Below are 21389 nucleotides of genomic sequence, written 5' to 3'. Positions count from 1 at the left end.
AAACGAGGCTAACTTTTTTTTTCAAAATTTCAAAAAACATGGGCTATAACGCATCGTTTTTGTCATTTTTTTCAAATCCTCAAAAATGATGAAACACGGCGCGCTATAGTATGCCGTACGATATGGGCTATAGCCCATGGTCCAAAATGATGAGAAACGAGGCTAACTTTTTTTTTCAAAATTTCAAAAAACATGGGCTATAACCCATCGTTTTTGTCATTTCGTCATTTTTTTCAAATCCTCAAAAATGATGAAAAACGGCGCGCTATAGTATGCCGTACGATATGGGCTATAGCCCATGGTCCAAAATGATGAGAAACGAGGCAATTTTTTTTTTTCAAAATTTCAAAAAACATGGGCTATAACCCATCGTTTTTGTCATTTCGTCATTTTTTTTAAATCCTCAAAAATGATGAAAAACGGCGCGCTATAGTATGCCGTACGATATGGGCTATAGCCCATGGTCCAAAATGATGAGAAACGAGGCTAACTTTTTTTTTCAAAATTTCAAAAAACATGGGCTATAACCCATCGTTTTTGTCATTTCGTAATTTTTTTAAAATCCTCAAAAATGATGAAAAACGGTGCGCTATAGTATGCCGTACGATATGGGCTATAGCCCATGGTCCAAAATGATGAGAAACGAGGATAACTTTTTTTTTCAAAATTTCAAAAAACATGGGCTATAACCCATCGTTTTTGTCATTTCGTCATTTTTTTCAAATCTTCAAAAATGATGAAAAACGGCGCGCTATAGTATGCCGTACGATATGGGCTATAGCCCACGGTCCAAAACGATGAGAAACGAGGCTAACCTTTTTTTTCAAAATTTCAAAAAACATGGGCTATAACCCATCGTTTTTGTCATTTCGTCATTTTTTTCAAATCCTCAAAAATGATGAAAAACGGCGCGCTATAGTACGCTATATGGGCTAAAATGATGGTCCAAAATGATGAGAAACGAGCATAACTTTTTAGCCCATGATGAAAAACGGCGCGCTATAGTATGCCGTACGATATGGGCTATAGCCCATGGTCCAAAATGATGAGAAACGAGGATAACTTTTTTTTCCAAAATTTCAAAAAACATGGGGGAGGATACCTTTTAAATAAATACAATTTGCCACCTTGAATGTCCCTCACTAGTGAAAATCCTTGTCTGAGCCCATGGACTATTTTTTAAGCAATAATTAAATTGCCAAAGCACCAAATATAAATGCTGCAACCTGAGAAAAAAAATCATTGTCTTCAGTGTGAATCAACTTCTTTCTTTTTTTCTTCTTTTCTTTGTTATTATTATTGATGTCAGGTCAGCCATTTTGACAGCAAAGGAAAGGTTTCAAAGTGAACTTCACAGAGAATGTGTTCAGTTGATAGTGAGGGACAAGCATGTATGGCTAGTACTATACAGCTAGAGCTGATCTACAACTGATCTGCGGCTCCATCGGGGGGGCAGCAGAGGCTCCAGGAGGTAGAGTGGTCCCCTGGGAAACGGTAAGGTTCACAGTTCCCCCCCCCCCCCCAGAAACAAAGATTTTAGTTAAAAATGTTAGTTCTGAAAGAATATATTAAAACATTTGAGGCACATTTTCACGATTTTTCAAAAATAGCAGATCTACAAGCTCATAGCGCGGCACCGAGTGCCGCGCTATGAGCTTGTAGATCTGCTATTTTTCAATAGCTATACTATAACATAATCCTTAAAACACCAACAGGGGTTCCCTGTTTGGCCGTCGGACGGTGTGTGAATGTAAAGCTTTTGGGTAAAAGGTGCCATATAAATTAGCGGTGGGCAAAAAAAAAAGTGATTCATGGATATAGCGCAATTTTTAATGCCACAATATAAAAATGGAATCGCAAAGTATAGGCCTATAATAAAAGCAAAGTAACTTCGAAACGCAATATAGATCAAATCGGCACCCTATAGGTATCAATATCGTATCGAATCAGGAGGTAAGTTAAATCGTCCCACCCCTAATATAAATGCGCCATTTCATGATACGACACATAATTAGCTTGTAGATCAGCTCTTTTTGATGATCTATACTCTGTTATAATACAGATTATACACTAAGCTAAACAAGGCATGGATCACCCAAATCATACACACAGTATGGTGAAACCATACAGTGGAAAAGATGAATAAATATACATAGAAACTTACAGATGTTTTCTTTTAGAAATACCACACAGTGTAGCAATCAATACTCAAGTCCTGCATTCAAAATTTGAATTTGAAAAACCTTTTCATGATCAATTAAAAAAAAAAAAGAAGCTGATCTACAAGCTCAAATGTTGCGATGCGTTTTGAGCTTGTAGATTCTCTATTTTCACACATTTTGTATGATGAAGTAGGGCAATAATTTAACAAAAAATTAAAAAAGAGAGAAAATAAAAAGAATTTCCGCGGGTCTGCATCCATACATAAGAGACCCTAAAAGCACCTCAAAAACAAAGCGACGTCATGACATCATTATTGCATCATAAGCTTACCCAATATACTAAAGGGGACATTACATTTTGAAGGTACCATAAAAATGTATTTCAGCAAAACGGTCATTTTTTTTCTGCAGTTTTCTGCATGTACAGTACTACCGTTGCCAGACAATGCAGAGAGAGAGAGACCCTCGCGTACCTCATGCCACACCACTAAAAACCAAATGATTGGGGAAGCGTTGTGCATCAATTAGCACCTGAGAACAGACTATAAACAGAATATAACGATTACATTATTGATTGCATAGAAAATCACTGACTGGTCTGTGGGTGGGAGCATGGAATCCTCTTCGTGTTTGAGTAAATGGTCACGCACCCCCTCCCTCCTACTGTGTCTGTATGTTTTGTTTTTGTTTTGTCTTGTTTTTGTTTTGTTATGCTTGTTTTGTTTTTTTGTTGTATCTTCATCCCAGCTATTTTGAATATTAAAAGGGCTGGCATTATAAGCTGAGGCTTCTGCCAAACACTCCCTTTTGGTCAAAAAAAAACAAACCCTGAATACATTGTATAAGGTGTGTTTATTTTAAATGACCAATAAACTTTAAACTACTAGTTAGGAGTAGGGGATAAAGTCCAGAAGTCCAGTCCGTGGCGGACGGAGGGACGCCGTCTCAAGCGAAACTTGAGCCCACGAGAGAGAGAGACACCAACGAAGCAAGCTAAAGCGCCGTGAGTTGCCGTGTCAAACGTTTGCGAAGTTCGCTTAGTCGACTCAGCCCCGTTCGAGTTGCAACCCGATACAGTCACAGAATAGTAAAAATCATGTTCTGGCACACAAGTGCAGTGGCCAATCACAGCGCGTCCTTTACGCAAACGCCAAGAGGATTCCATGCTTGCCATGCCATCTGGGTGGGTTATATATTTCATCTGGGTGGGTTATATATTTCATCTGGGTGGGTTATATATTTCCATCTGGGTGGGTTATATATTTCATCTGGGTGGGTTATATATTTCATCTGGGTGGGTTATATATTTCCTGGTCCTGATTTGAACCCACGTCGCTTGGAGAGCTCCTTGTACCTTGTATTGCTCGCCATGCGGCCTCCATAACATGGCCTGGAGGCCACTGTACCTATTATTATTATTATTATTATTATTATTTTACAGTAGTTTTAGAGTTTTAGTACCTACAAGATCAAACCCAGGGATGCTTCTTTCACGCGCCCCAACTATATGCAGACGTCCGTGGCTGTGTGCGCCACAACCACAACAAACAAGCTTAAATGTGTGTGGAGGAAATGGAGAAATCATGTGTCAGTCAGTGGCTAATATGCCAATGCATTATGAAGTCCATGCCTCTCTGGGGGCTTTTTTTTTTTTTACATCGATTTAAGTTATATATTTTTTAAGTAGGCCTATTGTCTGTATTATTTGTTTGTTTTACCGCGCTGCAGGGTGGCCTACAGTATTTATATAGCCTACGGTTGAAGAATCCTCTCCATTATGCTGCTATTGCACATATAAAAATAAAACCTCTCTCTTGGATAACAAATAGGAATAAAAAGGGAATTGATTAATGGGTCAAACTAAGGAGTCCACTTTCTTATCAACTAACGATTAAACAGTTTTGATTTAAGAAATAATTAGCAAACCTAATAATGCGTTTGCTGAGTTTTTTTTCTCTTTCTCTTTTATGTTTGGTTTTTTTTCGGGGAATAAAAAAATAAATAAAAACGAGAAAAGCCGACGCAGAAAAGAAGTCGGAACAAGAACAGTCAGTTTATGTGGTACAGTAATTACCTAATGACAGTCAACAGGTGTGACGTTTTCGCACACCTTTATGTGCGCACACACAAATTCTCACACACACACACACACACACACACACACACACACACTTCTACTATTCAGCTTGGCTGAAGTCGTAGTTGAAGTTGTAGTTGCTGGGCGGTTTGGGGATGGGCGGGGCGTTGTCGGGGATGGGCACGTTCTCCAGGTCCAGGAGGCGGAGCTTGATCTCCATGGAGAGCAGGATCTCCAGCTCGCTGCGCATCGACTCGCTGCTCATCTCGCGCCCCAGGAGCACGCTCAGACCGTCCGTCCACAGGCAGAACTACAAACACAGAACAACAGGAGAACTACAACAACCACAGAGCAACAACATGGAGCACGCTCAGACCGTCCGTCCACAGGCAGAACTACAAACACAGAACAACAGGAGAACTACAACAACCACAGAGCAACAACATGGAGCACGCTCAGACCGTCCGTCCACAGGCAGAACTACAAACACAGAACAACAGGAGAACTACAACAACCACAGAGCAACAACATGGAGTACGCTCAGACCGTCTGTCCACAGGCAGAACTACAAACACAGAACAACAGGAGAACTACAACAACCACAGAGCAACAACATGGAGTACGCTCAGACCGTCCGTCCACAGGCAGAACTACAAACACAGAACAACAGAGAACTACCACAGCCACAGAACAACAGGAGCACGCTCAGACCGTACGTCCAGAACAACAGAGAACTACAATAACCACAGAACAACAACAACATGGAGCGTGCTCAGTCTGTCCATCCACAGGCAGATCCACAGACAAATCATCTACGCGTGTTCACATGTTACACCACCAGGGGGCAGTGATGTGTCATATTCAGAGCTGTCTCATTATGGAATAATAATGCTTCATTTCCAATAATGCTCATTTGCAGTTAGCCGGCCCAACCTCCCAATCTCATTTTAAGAGAAAACTGTTCGTCGACTACCTTTTTCCACTGACGAAAACTACATGGAAAATAAATGAAAACTAAGCTATGGTGACTAAAACTAAGACTAAATATACTGACGATTTCGTCAACAAATACAAACTAGACTAAAATGTTAGGAAGGGACTAGTGGACAAGAGATCCAGTACGAGTCATTTTACACAAGCATGCTGAAAATAGCCAATCTTGTAGATCGGCTATTTTCAGCAAGTGGAAAAAAACAGTCATTACGACGGCATCAAAGCCCGCCAAAATACATTTTAGTCGACTAAATCAACTGTAGATTTAGTCGACTAAAACTAGACTAACACTATAATGTGACTAAAAATTCAAAAGACTGACTGCTGCCAACAACAACACTGGACCTAGCTGGACTCACGTCTGTTCTGGACGAGGCAATGAAGTTGAGGCTGTATTCCTCCACGTCGTACATGATGCTGAAAGCTGAATCCAGCACTTCCTACAGAGGACACACACACACACACACACACACACACACACACACACACACACACACACACACACACACAATTAGGACTGAGACCAGATTCTACAAAATGTCTTCTAAATCATGACAGTTTTCTGAAAGTTTTCTAAATAATATGGTTTTCTAAATCAGTGGTTCTCAAACTATTTCATGTCAAGGACCCCAAACATTACATGTAATTGGCTGCCGACCCCCATCTGACAATATATTGTTTCAGGGACCCCCCCCAGAAGCAAAGATTTGTGTTTAAAACTGAAAGAATAAATATTCAAAGATTCATTTTCAAGATTTTTCAAAAATAGCTAAAGTATAACAGAATCCTTAAAACACCACTGAATGGGTTAAGGCTAGGCTACAGCCACTACAATGAATTACAGCACACTTTTTATTTCGTACATTTCGTATGATATACGAAACCATGTTCACATGGTGGCCATTTTGCCATCACACTGTAGGGTACAACTGCTTTCTGTTATTACAAACTGGAGCTCTAGGTGGGCGTCAGTCAGTCAGTGTCATTTTGACAGCAAATCTGATATCGTTTTATTCTTAGTCTATTGTATCATTTGATTTAGTTTTAGTCATCCAAAATGCTTTAGTTTTAGTTGATTAACTGTCATAATATGACTTTATATATGCGTTGTCGGAGCACGGCACCGTGTGCAACCAAGCATAACATTTTACTTGTCTTAGTTCTACTAGTTTTAACGTTTTACTCTGGCTTAAATTTGTTGACAAAACTGTCAATATATTTAGCCATAGTTTAAGTCATCATAGCATAGAGAAGTGTGGAAGGAGAAGTGTGCTCTGTGCTCACCTTGGTCTGTTTGCCTTTGCTCTCCTTCATGTGAGGACAGTCTTTACCCGTTAACAAGGCCTTGATGTCTGCCACGGGAACTGAGAGGAGATAGGAAGGAAAGAAAGAAAGACAGAAAATAAGAAAGAAAGAAAGAAAATGAATGAATGAATGGCAATGAGAGGAGAGGAAGAGCACAGAAAGTACAGCAGTAGGCAGGCTCAAATTGTAGACCCGTCGAGACCCGTACGACATGGATTTCAAAAGCAATTCTCCTGAACGCTGCCTTCCGGCATTTCATGGAAAGGAGTGCCATTTGCATTTCTTTAACCAGATGATAAAAGACTTATCATTCACTAAACTCACCCCACACAGGCGGCAGTGTTTTGTTGTACTACTGAATCTGACATAGTGGACTACTAGTGAATCAAACAGTGTTTACTTTTTACCGTAGTCGTAGTCTCGAACTGGCGCTAATTCTTTCAACAGTGAGAAAAGCCAGGACAGATAGTGGTGCTGGCTGATGACGACGTATCAGCAACAACGTGGATACGTACATACCGTAGGTGACGTTATGAAATACGAGACAAACAGGCTGGCTAGACAGAGTAGCGAAGTGACAAGACAAATCACAGAAGAACGCAGGCGATCAGGCTGGAACCCAGGCTAGGAGTAAACAGTATAAATGAACAGATGGTATCCATGATTCCAGGGCAGGTCACTCACTAATTCTCCTGGAGTGATTCTATAGAGCGTCGCAGTCCCGCCCCCTACCAGGGCCCATTTCAAAAAGTATTTATTTAAAGACCTTTTGAGCCTCGTACAAAGCCAACTCGAGTTGTGACAAATCATGACAACAAACACAATTTTTCGGGCCGAACAAATAATTAGAAAGAAGAAGAAAACAGCTGGTTACACTTTTTTTGTTTGTTTTTCTTCTTTGTAATTATTTGTTTGGTCCAACATATTGTGTTTAATTTCATGATTTGTCACGACTCGAGTTGGGTTTGTACGACACTTATAAGGTCTTTAAATAAATACTTTTTGAAATGTCTATGGGTAAAATGCACTGGGAATTATTTCCTGGGCCTGGCGTCGTCATGAAAGGGGGCGGGACTGCGACGCTCTATTGGTGGGTAGTAACTCACTCTTCTCCTGCAGTGATTCTATTGGTGGATTTTAATTCACTCTTCTCCTGCAGTGATTCTATTGGTGGATTTTAACTCACTCTTCTCCTGGAGTGATTCTATTGGTGGGCTGTCTGCGTCTTCATCCACGTCTCCATAGTGAAGCACTTTGTGATTGGGAGACAGCCTGCAGTACCACAGTTTATCTGCAGGGGACGCCAAAACACACAAAACGTTATTATAGGCTTGTTTGAAAGTTTACACTAGTTTTTTGTATTACAATTTGATTTCATTTTTGAATATTAGTTTTCATTTGTTTTTAAAAGCGGTTTTGCCGTTTTAGTTAATTATTATTTTTTAATTGTAATTTACAAAAAAAAGACAAAAAAATATTCAGTTAAAACTGCCACTGCTAAGAAAGTGGAAGATGGATCTACCCAAAATACTAGACATGTATGAAATATAATATAATAGGACTAAAAACAGCACTGTTTTGTCAACACTCAAAATACAGTGTAGTTTTAGTCGGATAAAATGTTGTTCTTTTGTTTTAACATTCTAGTGTTTTTTTATTGTATTCGTTTTAGTAAACTGTGGTAACCTTAGTGTGTGTGTGTGTGCGTGTGCGTGTGCGTGTGCGTGTGCGTGCGTGTGTGTGTGTGTGCGTGCGTGTGTGACTTACCCTGTCTGCGTCGACTGCTTATCTTCCTGAACAGCGTTCCCTGACACAGCCTGTTGAGTCTCTGCTGGCGAATCAACTCCAACAGCTCCGGCTTCAAACGCTCCTTCAGCTCACTGGACACATACACACAAACGCACGTGTGCGCACACACACACACAAAGGAGATGCATACAAGGAGAAACATATTATAGGTGCAGTAAGGTTACATTTACAAAATCATGGCATGTGTTTCCATGCTACGATGTAACAATAGGCATGTCACTCAATACTCTATCTAGAGCAGTGGTTCCCAAACTGTGGTGCGTGCACCCCTTGTGGTGTGCCTTCTAGGGGGTGCGCGACATGAAAAGGCTAATGGTGGTGCTATGGTTTTATATTAAATGTATTGACATATGATGCCAATATATGTCAGTATATGCATGTTATATACAGTATATGCGTAATGTAATTCTGGGCGCAACACTTCCTCTGCCAACCTCGGGGGGGGGGGGGGGGGGCAGCGGACTGACCTCATGCCTCCTTCTATGCATGAGGAGTCCAAGCTGCTTCTTATCACCTGACAGGGGGAATTTCCCCGGCCGGACGTAGCGCGTGGAAGGGACACGTTATTCCGACCAGTTCCTTTCCCCTCCATCAGGTGCCCTGGCTGGCCAGGGGGAGGCAGTTTTAGAGACCAGGATTACTGCATGTTTTTTGTGAGGGTACCTACCCTAGGGGACACGGTGAGAACATGCAAACTCCACACAGAAAGGCCCTTTCGCCAACCCCACCTCGGGTATGGGCACTGATGACGCGGAGGAGGGAACACGCCCCCCAGTGGGAATCTAACCCAGGACCTTCTAGCTGTGAGGCGACAGCACTACCGAATGTGCCACGTGGACTACAAGACTACAGTGTCACACACAAGCATCAAAAGTAGCAGATCTGCACGCTGCTCGGTCTGCCACTTTTGAATAATGCAACCTGGGTTTTTTCCACCCGAAACCACTGAATAATTTGGATGGACAGTCGGCATATTGTGACAATACGCCACCGCCCCCCAGCGGTGTTTACAGTCTAACACCACAGCACCATGGCAGGACAAACCACCGTCTGTCAGGTCCATTCCATAGGGGTGGAACGTTCTGGACGACAACTACAAATATGACGAACAACGTTCGTCGACTACACTTTCTCACCGAGGATAACCAATTAAAAACGAAGCTATGATGAGTATTGCGCAACAGGCGCTCCTAGGCTATGGAGCGATGCGATCGGCTTTGATATCAACAATCTTCGTCTTTTGGATAAACCTTCGTCCTGGGCGCTGGGTGTTAGTAATAGAAAGTGTTCTTGCCACTCACAGAACGGGCGGAGCGAGGGTCTCCTCCTGGTGGAGGCGCTCCGTCTGCCGCAGTTTGAGGATCTCGCTGTAGTTCAGAGCGTTCACCTTGTTCTTGAAGAGCTCCAGAGAGGTGGGCTTACTGGACAGGGTCCTGGTGATCTGTTCACGCACCACCTGCATCACCTGATGGAGAGAACACACACACACACACACACGGGTTATTGAATAATAAACCTCTTAAACCAAGAATCTGACTAATAGGCTCTCAAACTGGCAGTCAGGTAAGCACTAAGCAGTGTTGCCATCTCTCATGAGAGAAATAAGCCAACCCACCTCCGAACACAACCTAAATACAAGCAAACCTTTGCGAGAGAAATAAGCCAAATCCCCCCTCGAAAAACAAGCCAAAACAAGCACACAAATATATATAATATTTTTTTATCATTAAAAATACTATGTACTGTATGTCTAATAATGATGAATGTTTTGGTCATTTATTATATTATGACACACATACTTTAGCCAGGGCTTAATAAGTAGAGACAGATCGATTCTGTCACTCAATTTCACACTTTACTCCCCAAACCTCATTTAGCTTCTGTAGCTGAAACCTGAGAACAATAGCCAGTAGCCACACAGAAACTGCAGATGTAAATGTACTGTTGACTGCCTTTGACATGTTAATGCATGTCAAAAACACTGCTTCGTTTACAAACTACTTTAAGCTATTTAATAATGAAAACATATATAAGGATCATGGGTTCTGGAACAAACTTCTTCAATCTCAAACATACAAACTTTGATAACATTGGGGGGGAGCTTAGGATAGCTTAAATGCAGAGAAAACATCTCACAGTATACAAAGCACAGTGACAAGTGGTTGAAATGACTAGTACTGCAGCCTATAGTACAGACATGTCATCCTTTCTCCTAACTTAAAACACTACCGCTGAATCCGTAAAGTCCTAAACAAATATCACATTTTATTTTAATAATTATCAAGGAGTAACTATAGCAGTAGAATACACGTTCAAGAGCGTCTTCCATTAAACCCTGCTGGTCTCTGAAATCATCAAAGCAAATTAAGGCTTAAAACCTCAATCTGTGCATTTTCTGTTGGCTGTATGAAGAACTTTAAAGAGTATATGATACCAAAACATACTTTTACAGATTGTGCTAATTGTGCTACAGTAGGTAGCGATATAGTGCGAGAGAGGCAGCTTTTACATTGTTTCACACATCGCAGATCGTGATTTTTTTTTTACTTTCTTTTACTGCTGTTGTGTGTGTGTGTGTGTGTGTGTGTGTGTGTGTGTGTGTGTGTGTGTGTGTGTGTGTGTGTGTGTGTGTGTGTGTGTGTGTTCTGCATGACTGGTTTTTAGTGATGTTTGTGTGTGTGTGTTCTGCATGACTGGTTTTTAGTGATGTTTGTGTGTCTGTGTTCTGCATGACGGGTTTTTAGTGATGTTTGTGTGTGCGTGTGTGTGTGTGTGTGTGTGTGTGTTCTGCATGACTGGTTTTTAGTGATGTTTGTGTGTCTGTGTTCTGCATGACTGGTTTTTAGTGATGTTTGTGTGTCTGTGTTCTGCATGACTGGTTTTTAGTGATGTTTGTGTGTCTGTCTTCTGCATGACTGGTTTTTAGTAATGTTTAGACTATTAGACAACAGAACCAAAGTGCGTGTGTGTGTGTGTGTGTGTGTGTGTGTGTGTGTGTGTGTGTGTTGACCTCCTTGGTACTAGTTGATTAGTAAAACAAAAATCTTTATTTTTTTTTCTCCCGTTTTTGTAGGCCTCAAAATCAGCTAGATTATAGTTATTTTTTACATAATAGATTAGATAGTTAAACACCTAGTCGACTAGTAAACTAGGCAACTTTTATGCATGCACACACACAATAGGGCATTCACTATAAGTGAATGCCCTATTGTGTGTGCATGCATAAAATCTATAGCTCCCTCTCGTCGTATGTGGGTCAGAGTGATAGATGTTTGAATAAATCCATATGAAAGTCTATAGCAGTAGCATCACCTGACACCAACACACACCCAGCAGAACTCATGTTATTTCTGGTTCTGAGACACAGAGTAGGATACCTGTCCTGATAAGTCTATCCTCTGTCTGCACACCTCAATGTTAACATGGCTATTTGTTTTCTTCAAAATGTGACAAAGCAAACAATTAAAGTATGCTTCAGAAGATGAGCGTGAAATTAAGTAATGATGTATACATGATGTGAACATGCACGGTACATAATTATCATCAGACCTAGATTTAGCCTTTTGTAACAATTGTAAATGTTGTCAAATGTTCAGGCATGTATACTTTATTACCAGACCATTTTCCAAGTGTTCTCTATTCGTTTAAATAAAAAATAATAATAATACAAATAAGGCTACATCGGGTGCGTTCGAAAATACTACAGTATGTGAAAGCATAAAGTACTCACTCAACCCCCCAATAGTTGAGTTAAAGTACAACTCGGTGCGTTGTCGTTCAAAGATCTAGTGCGCTGCGCGCCGGATGTGCCGAGATGCCCGCACTGACCTATACTCAGAAGTTGCGGGTTGTCCAAAGCGTGCGTGCGTCACTGTGTGTCTCGAACGCTCCCCGGTGGTGAAATTGGTCCTTTAAGAGCTTTATTATTTGTACACGCATCAACGTGTAGAGCAGAGTAAACCAACTTGACCAGCAGCAGGTAGGCTAATAATGTCATGAATTACCTTTCCATGTTACAGGAAGGAGGAGTGTTGTTTTAACTGGTCGGACTTGTTCGTAAACAAGACAGAGGGGTAAACAAGACCATGAGGTCGCCGCCCAGCCCAGTGCACTCAAAAAAGAACTGAGCACATTCCCGATGCGCATTTCCAAACGCACCCATAGACTCCTGGTGTCCTGTTCAGGACAATTCCACAAAAAAATTAAATACGAATATGAGTGTTTTCTTTTTTCCCACAATAAACAATAAGATTATTACATATGCGTACATTTCGAGGAATTGGGATAAAGTACATAATGAACGAAGCACACTTTTGACAGAGCAACTTTCACTTGAGTAATATTTGACCAGGAATGTCTGTACTTTGTCGATGACTGCATTTTATTAGCACTCTGTCTGAACCCAGGAGACTTTGTTTTGCACTAACGAGTATCGAGTCCGCTTGGCCAAGATGGAGAGACAACTTGTAGTCTGATAGACAGATGCTGATTCTGTGGAGTTCTGCGAAAAGTCATTTAGCGCCAACTTATAATGTAATACTATTCTGTGGTCGTCACAAAGGTCAAAGGCACACCTGGATCGGATAGACAGACAGCAGTGTTGTTTTTGGCAGCAAATTTTGATTTTAGTTTTCTCGAATAGTTTTCATTTAGTTTTAGTCACATCGAATGTTTTTGTGTTAGTCTAGTTTTAGTCGACTAAATATCATAATATCATTTATTTTGGTGGGCCTTGATGCCGTCGTAATGACTGTTTCTTTCAATTGCTGAAAATAGCCGATCTACAAGCTCACAACGCGTCACAGCGCAACACGTTGTGGGCTTGTAAATCGTCTATTTTCAGCATGCAACTAATTGTAAAATGACTTATAGTGGATCTCTTGTCCACTAGTCCCTTCCTAACATTTTAGTCTAGTTCATATTTGTTGACGAAATTGTCAGTATATTTAGTTTTAGTCATCATAGCTTAGTTTTAATTTAGTTTTCCATTTAGTTTTCGTCAGTGGAAAAAGGTAAATCGTATTAGTTTTAGTCGACGAAATCAACACTGATAGAAAGTCGTATGGTTTGAATAGGTTTGATATTGTTTTGTATTCGTAGTGGAATTGCCACTCCAGCACATTTCAATAAAACTAGACTGTTGCAAAGCTGGGGGACTATATATTTAGAATGTGGTGAGAACTCAATCTCTATCTCAGACACAATCAAACAAATAACAACGACAATTATACATAAATATCTCACCTCCATCTTGTGTCCTAAAAGCACAACAACTGTATATCCAGAAATGTATGTCCAGACACATGGAATGCACAACGTAGACTGACCAGGGAATGAAGAGATGCACACTGAGCTGGCTCTGTTTGGTAAACACACCTCTCTCTCTCTCCCTCCCTCCCTCCCTCCCTCCCTCCCTCTCTCTCTAGGCTAGCCAGTTAGGATAGTGAGTGAGTGGCAGCTGTCCCTGTTCTCTCTCTCTGTGTGTGTGTGTGTGTGTGTGTGTGTGTGTGTGTGCGCCTGTATGCGTCTGTGTGCAGAGGATGAGGATTATTATCTCAGGGAAAAGTTAATGATCCACCAGACGCACGCACGCACGCACTCACACACGCGCACACACACACCATCTGCCAGCAGTGTGTGTGTGTGTGTGTGTGTGTGTGTGTGTGTGTGTGTGTGTAGCGTCGGTGTCATTAATTAACGGTCACAACTGACAGTGGGTTTAACTGGCCGAGGGGAGGAATGGAACAGCTAATCACAGGCAGCCGTCCTGCCGACATGAAAGTGACATGCAAACACCACCAAAACATCCTCTATACAGCAGGGGGACTTATAGGAGGATTTCAGGCCAAGCCAAGGACCCCTTAGCTGAGAGAGAGATGAAAGCAGTTTGACATGCATTAGTCTACATAACGGACCCCGTAGACTAATGCCAGTAGCCAGTTCATCCCTCTCTCTGCTCTGCTAATCTTCCTTTATCACCCGGGGGGTGGGGGGTGAAGTGGAAACTGAAGAAAGGTGTGTCAGTTTCCAGAGGTTTTCTGTGTTGTGGTCCAGTCCTAGCTGTTATTGCTGATGTCACTTTGCACCATTGTCTTTCTCCCCCTCTGATTTTTTTTTGCCGCCCACCACGCTTCTCTTTGTCCACCCTTAATGCCCCTCCTTTGTCCTAGTTGCCCCAGTGCTGCCTGGGAAGAGAGGCCACAGGCCGGGGGGCACAAAGGCCTCCCTGGCATCCCCCCCCCCCCCCCACCAGGGTCCACTTCCACAAGAGGTCAAAGGGTCATCCGAGTTTACGACTGTAGAGAGAGCGCTTCATTAAACTTAATGTTTTGGAGAAACAATGGCCTGAGTTCGCTCAAGAAGAAGGGCCGCAGCAATGGATGTTTGCGAGGTCAAAGGTCAATAGGTAAATTCATTAGTCATTAACTCAGTCAGCGCCACATCCAGGGACAACCGCCATCTGTGCTGAGTTCGCCTTTTGATGCCTATTTTAATATGGAAAAAAAACGGAAATAAAAATCTGAAATGAAAATTCCGTTGGCTTATGGGACTAGTAATATATCAGATTCTTCTTTTTGGCTCAAAACAAGCTATATTTGCGTCTCGAACTATGTGATCCTCGGGTACAAAAAAAAAATGTTTTGGGTGAATTAAATAACAATCGAAGCACCCGTTACATAGTGATTACTCACTTCCTGACTCTCACACACACACACACACACACACACACACACACACACGCACACACACACGCACACAAACAGTGCGGTACCTTGTCAAAGTCCTCCTGCGTGGCCCTCATCTCCTTCCAGGTCTTGTTGAGCAGCTGGATGCAGACACAGAACAGCTCCTCCACCAGCCGGTCCTGGCTGAAGAAGATGGGGTGGAAGTCCGATCCGGTCTCTGACGCTGTGACGGAGATGTTTGGAAAACATGACTAATGACAACAAAATAAACCCTCCCATATCTGCTGGGTGAAGTACAGCAATAAATGGTACATGGTGCATTTATTTAGCGCCTTTATCCAAGGCACTTTACATAGATTGTGCATTACATTCACCCATTCATTCACACACACATTTATACACCAATGGTGGCGGAAACCATGCAAGGCACCAACCAGCACATCAGGAGCAATTTGGGGTTCAGAGTCAGAGTTGCTCAAGGACACTTCGACACTAACTCTGGAGGAGCCCGAGTTAAAACTGGCAACCTTGCGGTTGCCATCCAGCCACTGTAGATTTTGATTATTATTACAAAGCATACATTACCCACTTCAGCCCTGTATACATTCTGGCAATTTCGATTTTCAAAAGCATTTTGTTTTAATAGCAATTTATTATATATGTTTTCGAAAATAGCTATTTGAAAACATTCTGCATAAAGAGTTCTTTCTACTATTGGTACTTTAAGTACATTTTGATACCAATACTTTTGCATTTTTACTCAAGTACATTTTGAATTCCGGACTTTTACTTCTAAAAGTATTTATTTATTGCAGTATTGATACTTTACAGTACAAAATGTGAGTACTTTTACCACCACTGGTTTTCCACAGGAGTCTTCAACAGGGGGTCTGATGGGGACCCCTAGGGGGTCCTCTGAGTTACTACAGGGGGTCTGGTGGGCTCCATAACATAACATAACAGATCCTGGTATCGGGGGCAGTGTCTTGAGTGTATAGGGCCTTACATTTCGGACCTGTTGAGAACTCTAGTTATCTACAGCTGCCGGGCGCGGCTGCACGAATAACTTTGGGGCGGGCCCGTCTAGAGTTTAAATAGACAGGTATCCGTCAACAGGCCCGTCTAGAGTTTAAATAGACAGGTATCAGTCAACAGGCCCGTCTAGAGTTTAAATAGACAGGTATCAGTCAAAAGGCCCGTCTAGAGTTTAAATAGACAGGTATCAGTCAAAAGGCCCGTCTAGAGTTTAAATAGACAGGTATCAGTCAACAGGCCCGTCTAGAGTTTAAATAGACAGGTATCAGTCAAAAGGCCCGTCTAGAGTTTAAATAGACAGGTATCAGTCAAAAGGCCCGTCTAGAGTTTAAATAGACAGGTATCAGTCAAAAGGCCCGTCTAGAGTTTAAATAGACAGGTATCAGTCAAAAGGCCCGTCTAGAGTTTGAATGGACATGTATCAGTCAACAGGCCCGTCTAGAGTTTGAATGGACATGTATCAGTCAACAGGCCCGTCTAGAGTTTGAATGGACATGTATCAGTCAACAGGCCCGTCTAGAGTTTAAATAGACAGGTATCAGTCAAAAGGCCCGTCTAGAGTTTGAATGGACCGGTATCAGTCAAAAGGCCCGTCTAGAGTTTGAATGGACCGGTATCAGTCAACAGGCCCGTCTAGAGTTTGAATGGACCGGTATCAGTCAAAAGGCCCGTCTAGAGTTTGAATGGACCGGTATCAGTCAAAAGGCCCGTCTAGAGTTTGAATGGACCGGTATCAGTCAAAAGGCCCGTCTAGAGTTTGAATGAACAGGTATCAGTCAACAGGCCCGTCTAGAGTTTGAATGGACAGGTATCAGTCAACAGGCCCGTCTAGAGTTTGAATGGACCGGTATCAGTCAAAAGGCCCGTCTAGAGTTTGAATGGACCGGTATCAGTCAAAAGGCCCGTCTAGAGTTTGAATGAACAGGTATCAGTCAACAGGCCCGTCTAGAGTTTGAATGGACAGGTATCAGTCAACAGGCCCGTCTAGAGTTTGAATGGACCCATTGGACCGGTATCAGTCAAAAGGCCCGTCTAGAGTTTGAATGGACCGGTATCAGTCAAAAGGCCCGTCTAGAGTTTGAATGGACCGGTATCAGTCAAAAGGCCCGTCTAGAGTTTAAATAGACAGGTATCAGTCAACAGGCCCGTCTAGAGTTTGAATGGACCGGTATCAGTCAAAAGGCCCGTCTAGAGTTTGAATGGACCAGTATCAGTCAAAAGGCCCGTCTAGAGTTTAAATAGACAGGTATCAGTCAACAGGCCCGTCTAGAGTTTGAATGGACAGGTATCAGTCAAAAGGCCCGTCTAGAGTTTGAATGGACCGGTATCAGTCAAAAGGCCCGTCTAGAGTTTAAATAGACAGGTATCAGTCAAAAGGCCCGTCTAGAGTTTAAATAGACAGGTATCAGTCAAAAGGGAGACATCGAAGAGGAAGGACGGGTGGGGAGGGATCAACATATGGAATGTCAGAACAGGTCAGCTCCATATATGGAGATGGAGGCGTGATCATATATGGAGATGTGATGTCACAAGGCGTGACCATATATGGACGCATGACTAATGCTGGTTTTTCATCGAAAATTGCTAGTTTGAACACTTACTAATTTATTACTCTTTCAGTTTCATCTTAAAATAACTATATTGTCTGTTTTGGGTCCATGACACGCTTCCATAAATGACTCCTGTAGAATGTAGCAAATGACTGAAATCAGGCGACTGAGAACATGAGAACCAATCAACCAATGTCAACCCAATCAGGACGGGAACCCCTTTTGGTGCTTTAACCCATTGATGCCTGAGGCCGAATCTGGGAACGCCTTCTAGGGCCTGACCTAAGGTTTCTGAAAATCTTCAAATTCTGATGATTTTTTTTTTAAATAGTTATGTTGCTACATGTATAGCAATAGCTGATGAGACACAGAGAGCACGCCGGCATCAAGGGTAGAACAACGTATACGTTGCACCAGGCGTCAATGGGTTAAGACATTATGTTATACTTTAGCTGTCTGTCTGCACTTGCATCTGAGACGCCTGAAGTAGGTCTTGTTTTAATATATTTTTTTATCCCGTGATTTTGTAACCCATTTTTCACCCCTGTGTCAATCATCTAATGTGATCCTGGGCTCTACACACCCAGCACCAACCTGGTCCCCATATATGGGGGACATGGGGAGAGCAACGGACTTGAACTCATGCTTCCTTCATGCCCGAGTGTCCAAGTTGCTCCTTTACACCCGACAGGGGGGAGTTCCCCTGGTTGGACGTAGCGCGTGGAAGGAACACGTTATTCCAACCAGTTCCTTTCCCCTCCATCAGGCGCCCCGGCTGGCCAGGGGGAGGCAGTTTAGAGACCAGGAGGTCTTTGACCGAAACGTTGCCTAAATAAAGTTCAAATGCCCATACATGGACATGTTCCCTGACGTCATCAATACCATGTCATAGCAGTGTCATCACAGTGCTATAATAAATAAAAACAGCCACTGCATCTTTTTCTTTCTGCACTTCCAACATCTCGACCGACGACGAGGAGGAAACATGGCGCCCAAACCCGACAAGAAGAAGGACCCGGCCGGCGGTCGGTCCAAAACGACGGCCCAGAAGTCCGGAACCAACAGCAGCAGCAGCAACAACAAGGCCAAGAAGAAGAAGTGGTCCAAGGGGAAGACGAGGGACAAGCTGAACAACGCCGTTCTCTTCGACGCCGCCACCTACAGCAAGCTGTACAAGGAGGTCCCCAACTACCGCCTCATCACCCCCGCCGTGGTGTCCGAGCGCCTGAGGGTGTGCGTCTCGCTGGCCGGCCGGGCCCTCCAGGAGCTGCAGGACAAGGGCCTGATCAGAGCCGTGGTCAAGCACCGGGCCCAGACGGTCTACACGCGGAACGCGGCCACCACCAAGGCTGACGACGAGGACTAGGCCAGATCACAAGCCCATTTTGGGGATGATCTTCACGTCATTTCCAAGACATCTTCACCAGTTAAAATAAAAATAGTTTATTCTGGGCCAGATCTAAGACTATTCTGGGCCAGACTAATAATAATAATAATAATAATAAATTTGATTTATAACGCACATTTGAAGCAAATCTCAAAGTGCTACAGGCAGAAAGATTTAACAGAAAAATAAGAATAAAACAGTTAGAACATTCTAAAAGGTTATAAGCACACAGGGCAGCTTAAAAGTCCGACTGGGCAAATGCCTTACTAAAGAGGAAGGTCTTTAGTCCCTTTTTAAAAGCGTCCACGGACTGTGGTGCTCTCAGGTGGTCAGGGAGGGCGTTCCACAGCCGAGGAGCAGCTGAGCAGAAGGCCCGGTCCCCCATGGTGCGGAGTTTTGTTTTTGTGATTTTTATGACTAGTTATGATATGACAAGTTCATCTGGCCTCGATCGGTCTCTCCCTGATTCATCCAGGGATGTCCGTCTTAGTGGGCAGAATCTTTAAATCAGGTGATATTCTGGGACAGATGTGACTAGTCTTGGTTTGACCTGATCTGGACCCAATCGAGACGTCACTAATTCGTCCAGGTCCTGACCGTGCTTTGCTGGGCTAGATCTGCATATATGGAGCCGGCCAGCTACTCTACATCTGACCTCATGGAGACAGCCTGCTGACCTGACCTCATCCAACCCTATTAGCGCACATTTTACGACCTATACCCGGACCTAAAACGTATACATAAAAATAAAAATAAATCACACCCATGTGAAGTGAGGGGCGCTCTTATCATCGTACATCATCATGACATAACATGTTGATTTGCCTCAGACACTATGACGTAAATTCTCCATTAAATGTCAATGGCGGTTAATGTTTAATTTATGTCATATTTAGTGGAATTCTGACGTCATTTCCCTGTTCAGTGTCAATGGCAAAACTTGAGACGAAAGCTGTTTATAGAAGGGGCAGCGCCCCTTAAAGAATCACACCTGTGTGAAGTGAGGGGCGCTTTATCATCGTACATCATCTCATACTGGCCACAAATTTTGATCATATTAGTCTCATCATATAGTAGTAATTTCTCCTTTCATTGTCGATGGCAAATATTACGTAACAAGATGACGTAAATGTTCCCGTCATTGTCAATGGCATTTAATGTCTGTGTTGCGGACATTTTGTTCATGCATGTGGAGAGGGAAAGTAAAAGTCACTTGTCCGAGTGGAAAAGCGCAAAAATGCGCACACACGAGGCGCGTGCACAAGCATTTTGTGGTATTGTTTAGAATACTGATGATTATTACTTATAAGTACTGTGGTCATGCTCGTACGAATGTGCGTATGCTCGGAGGTATATATACTGATGGTGACGTAATGAAGATATGTTTCAATGTCGGGTTATAACTGTTCTATGATCTCTTACGTGGCTCTCCGATGCGGAGGATCTCACACAGGATGAGGGTCAGCTGGATGCTGCTCCTGGCGAACGGACACTCATGCTTATCCTCCCGGCTGCTGTTCTCCAGGACGAACTGATGAGGAGGAGGGAAAACAGAGAGATGGAATCATACTTTACATTATGTACAGTACTGTTCTCCAGGACAAACTGATGAGGAGGAGGGAAAACAGAGAGATGGAATCAGAGCTCCACATCGTCGGCTCTGTGCCGTCAAAGAAACGTTGTTTTGACCAAAAATGCCATCTGGGTCAAGGAATAGGAGGTAAAGGCGATTGATAGAAAACAGATAGAATGGATTATTATGGCGACGACGATCTAAGATGGACGATCCAGTGCTGTGACAACAACACAGCTAGCTAACCGGCTAACGTAAGTAGCATCATGGCTCGATCCATCGAATGCACTATAAAAGCACAATTGCCATTAATCAACGGCAATGGCGCAGGAATAATGAATATAGCTCACCCTGCTGTAGGCGTCAGGGTAGAATAATGAATATAGCTCACCCTGCTGTAGGCGTCAGGGTAGAATAATGAATATAGCTCACCCTGCTGTAGGCGTCAGGGTAGCGCGAGGCGAAGTAGTGCATGGTGTCCAACGCTAAGAGACCCGGCGGAGCTCTCACCAAGTCCTGGCCCGGATTACTGTTGTTCTGGAATGGAAAAACACAATAATGAATAATGATAGTAATAAAAATAAAAAAATCACACACCTGTGTGAAGTGAGGGGCGCTCACTTCCTGATCTAACCAGTAGATGGCCCTAAAAATATATATAATAATTAAAAAAGGGGAAAATGGCATCTGTCACTTGAATTATGGTGACTTCATTGATTGACATCAAATAGGGCAATTGTTTTTAAGCGCATCAATGTCAGTAGTATTAAAAAGTTAAGTTATACAAAACAAAATCGTACCAATTCCATTTT

General features: G+C 42.7%; 2 protein-coding genes across 4 annotated transcripts in view; one reads left to right on the top strand and one right to left on the bottom strand.

Moving 5' to 3' along the window:
- Positions 1-2157: 2157 nt before the first annotated feature.
- The window catches only part of elmo3 (engulfment and cell motility 3), a 51835-nt gene continuing 32603 nt past the window's right edge, over positions 2158-21389 (bottom strand). The window contains exons 13-21 of one of the 3 annotated variants that reach the window (XM_080762371.1): positions 21010-21114; positions 20427-20535; positions 15119-15255; positions 9648-9811; positions 8305-8417; positions 7724-7828; positions 6517-6596; positions 5592-5672; positions 2158-4549 (exon numbers count right to left, since the gene is read on the bottom strand). In XM_080762371.1, coding sequence (XP_080618497.1) covers positions 4340-4549; positions 5592-5672; positions 6517-6596; positions 7724-7828; positions 8305-8417; positions 9648-9811; positions 15119-15255; positions 20427-20535; positions 21010-21114 — 1104 coding nt within the window. In that variant the 3' untranslated portion in view covers positions 2158-4339. The other 2 variants (XM_080762372.1, XM_080762373.1) reach the window with 2 other exon arrangements.
- On the top strand, positions 18603-18983 carry LOC308313842 (small ribosomal subunit protein eS25-like; the record flags this gene model as incomplete). The annotated part of the gene is made up of 1 exon (XM_080761170.1): positions 18603-18983. One exon carries the CDS (start codon positions 18603-18605, stop codon positions 18981-18983), a length of 381 nt encoding a protein of 126 aa, XP_080617296.1.

The sequence above is a fragment of the Protomyctophum bolini genome, assembly GCF_963924005.1.
Source record: "Protomyctophum bolini genome assembly, chromosome: 4".
Lineage (NCBI taxonomy): Eukaryota > Metazoa > Chordata > Actinopteri > Myctophiformes > Myctophidae > Protomyctophum > Protomyctophum bolini.
The sequence above is the reverse complement of the archived record's forward strand: the minus strand, read 5'-3'. Positions and strand labels throughout refer to the sequence as shown.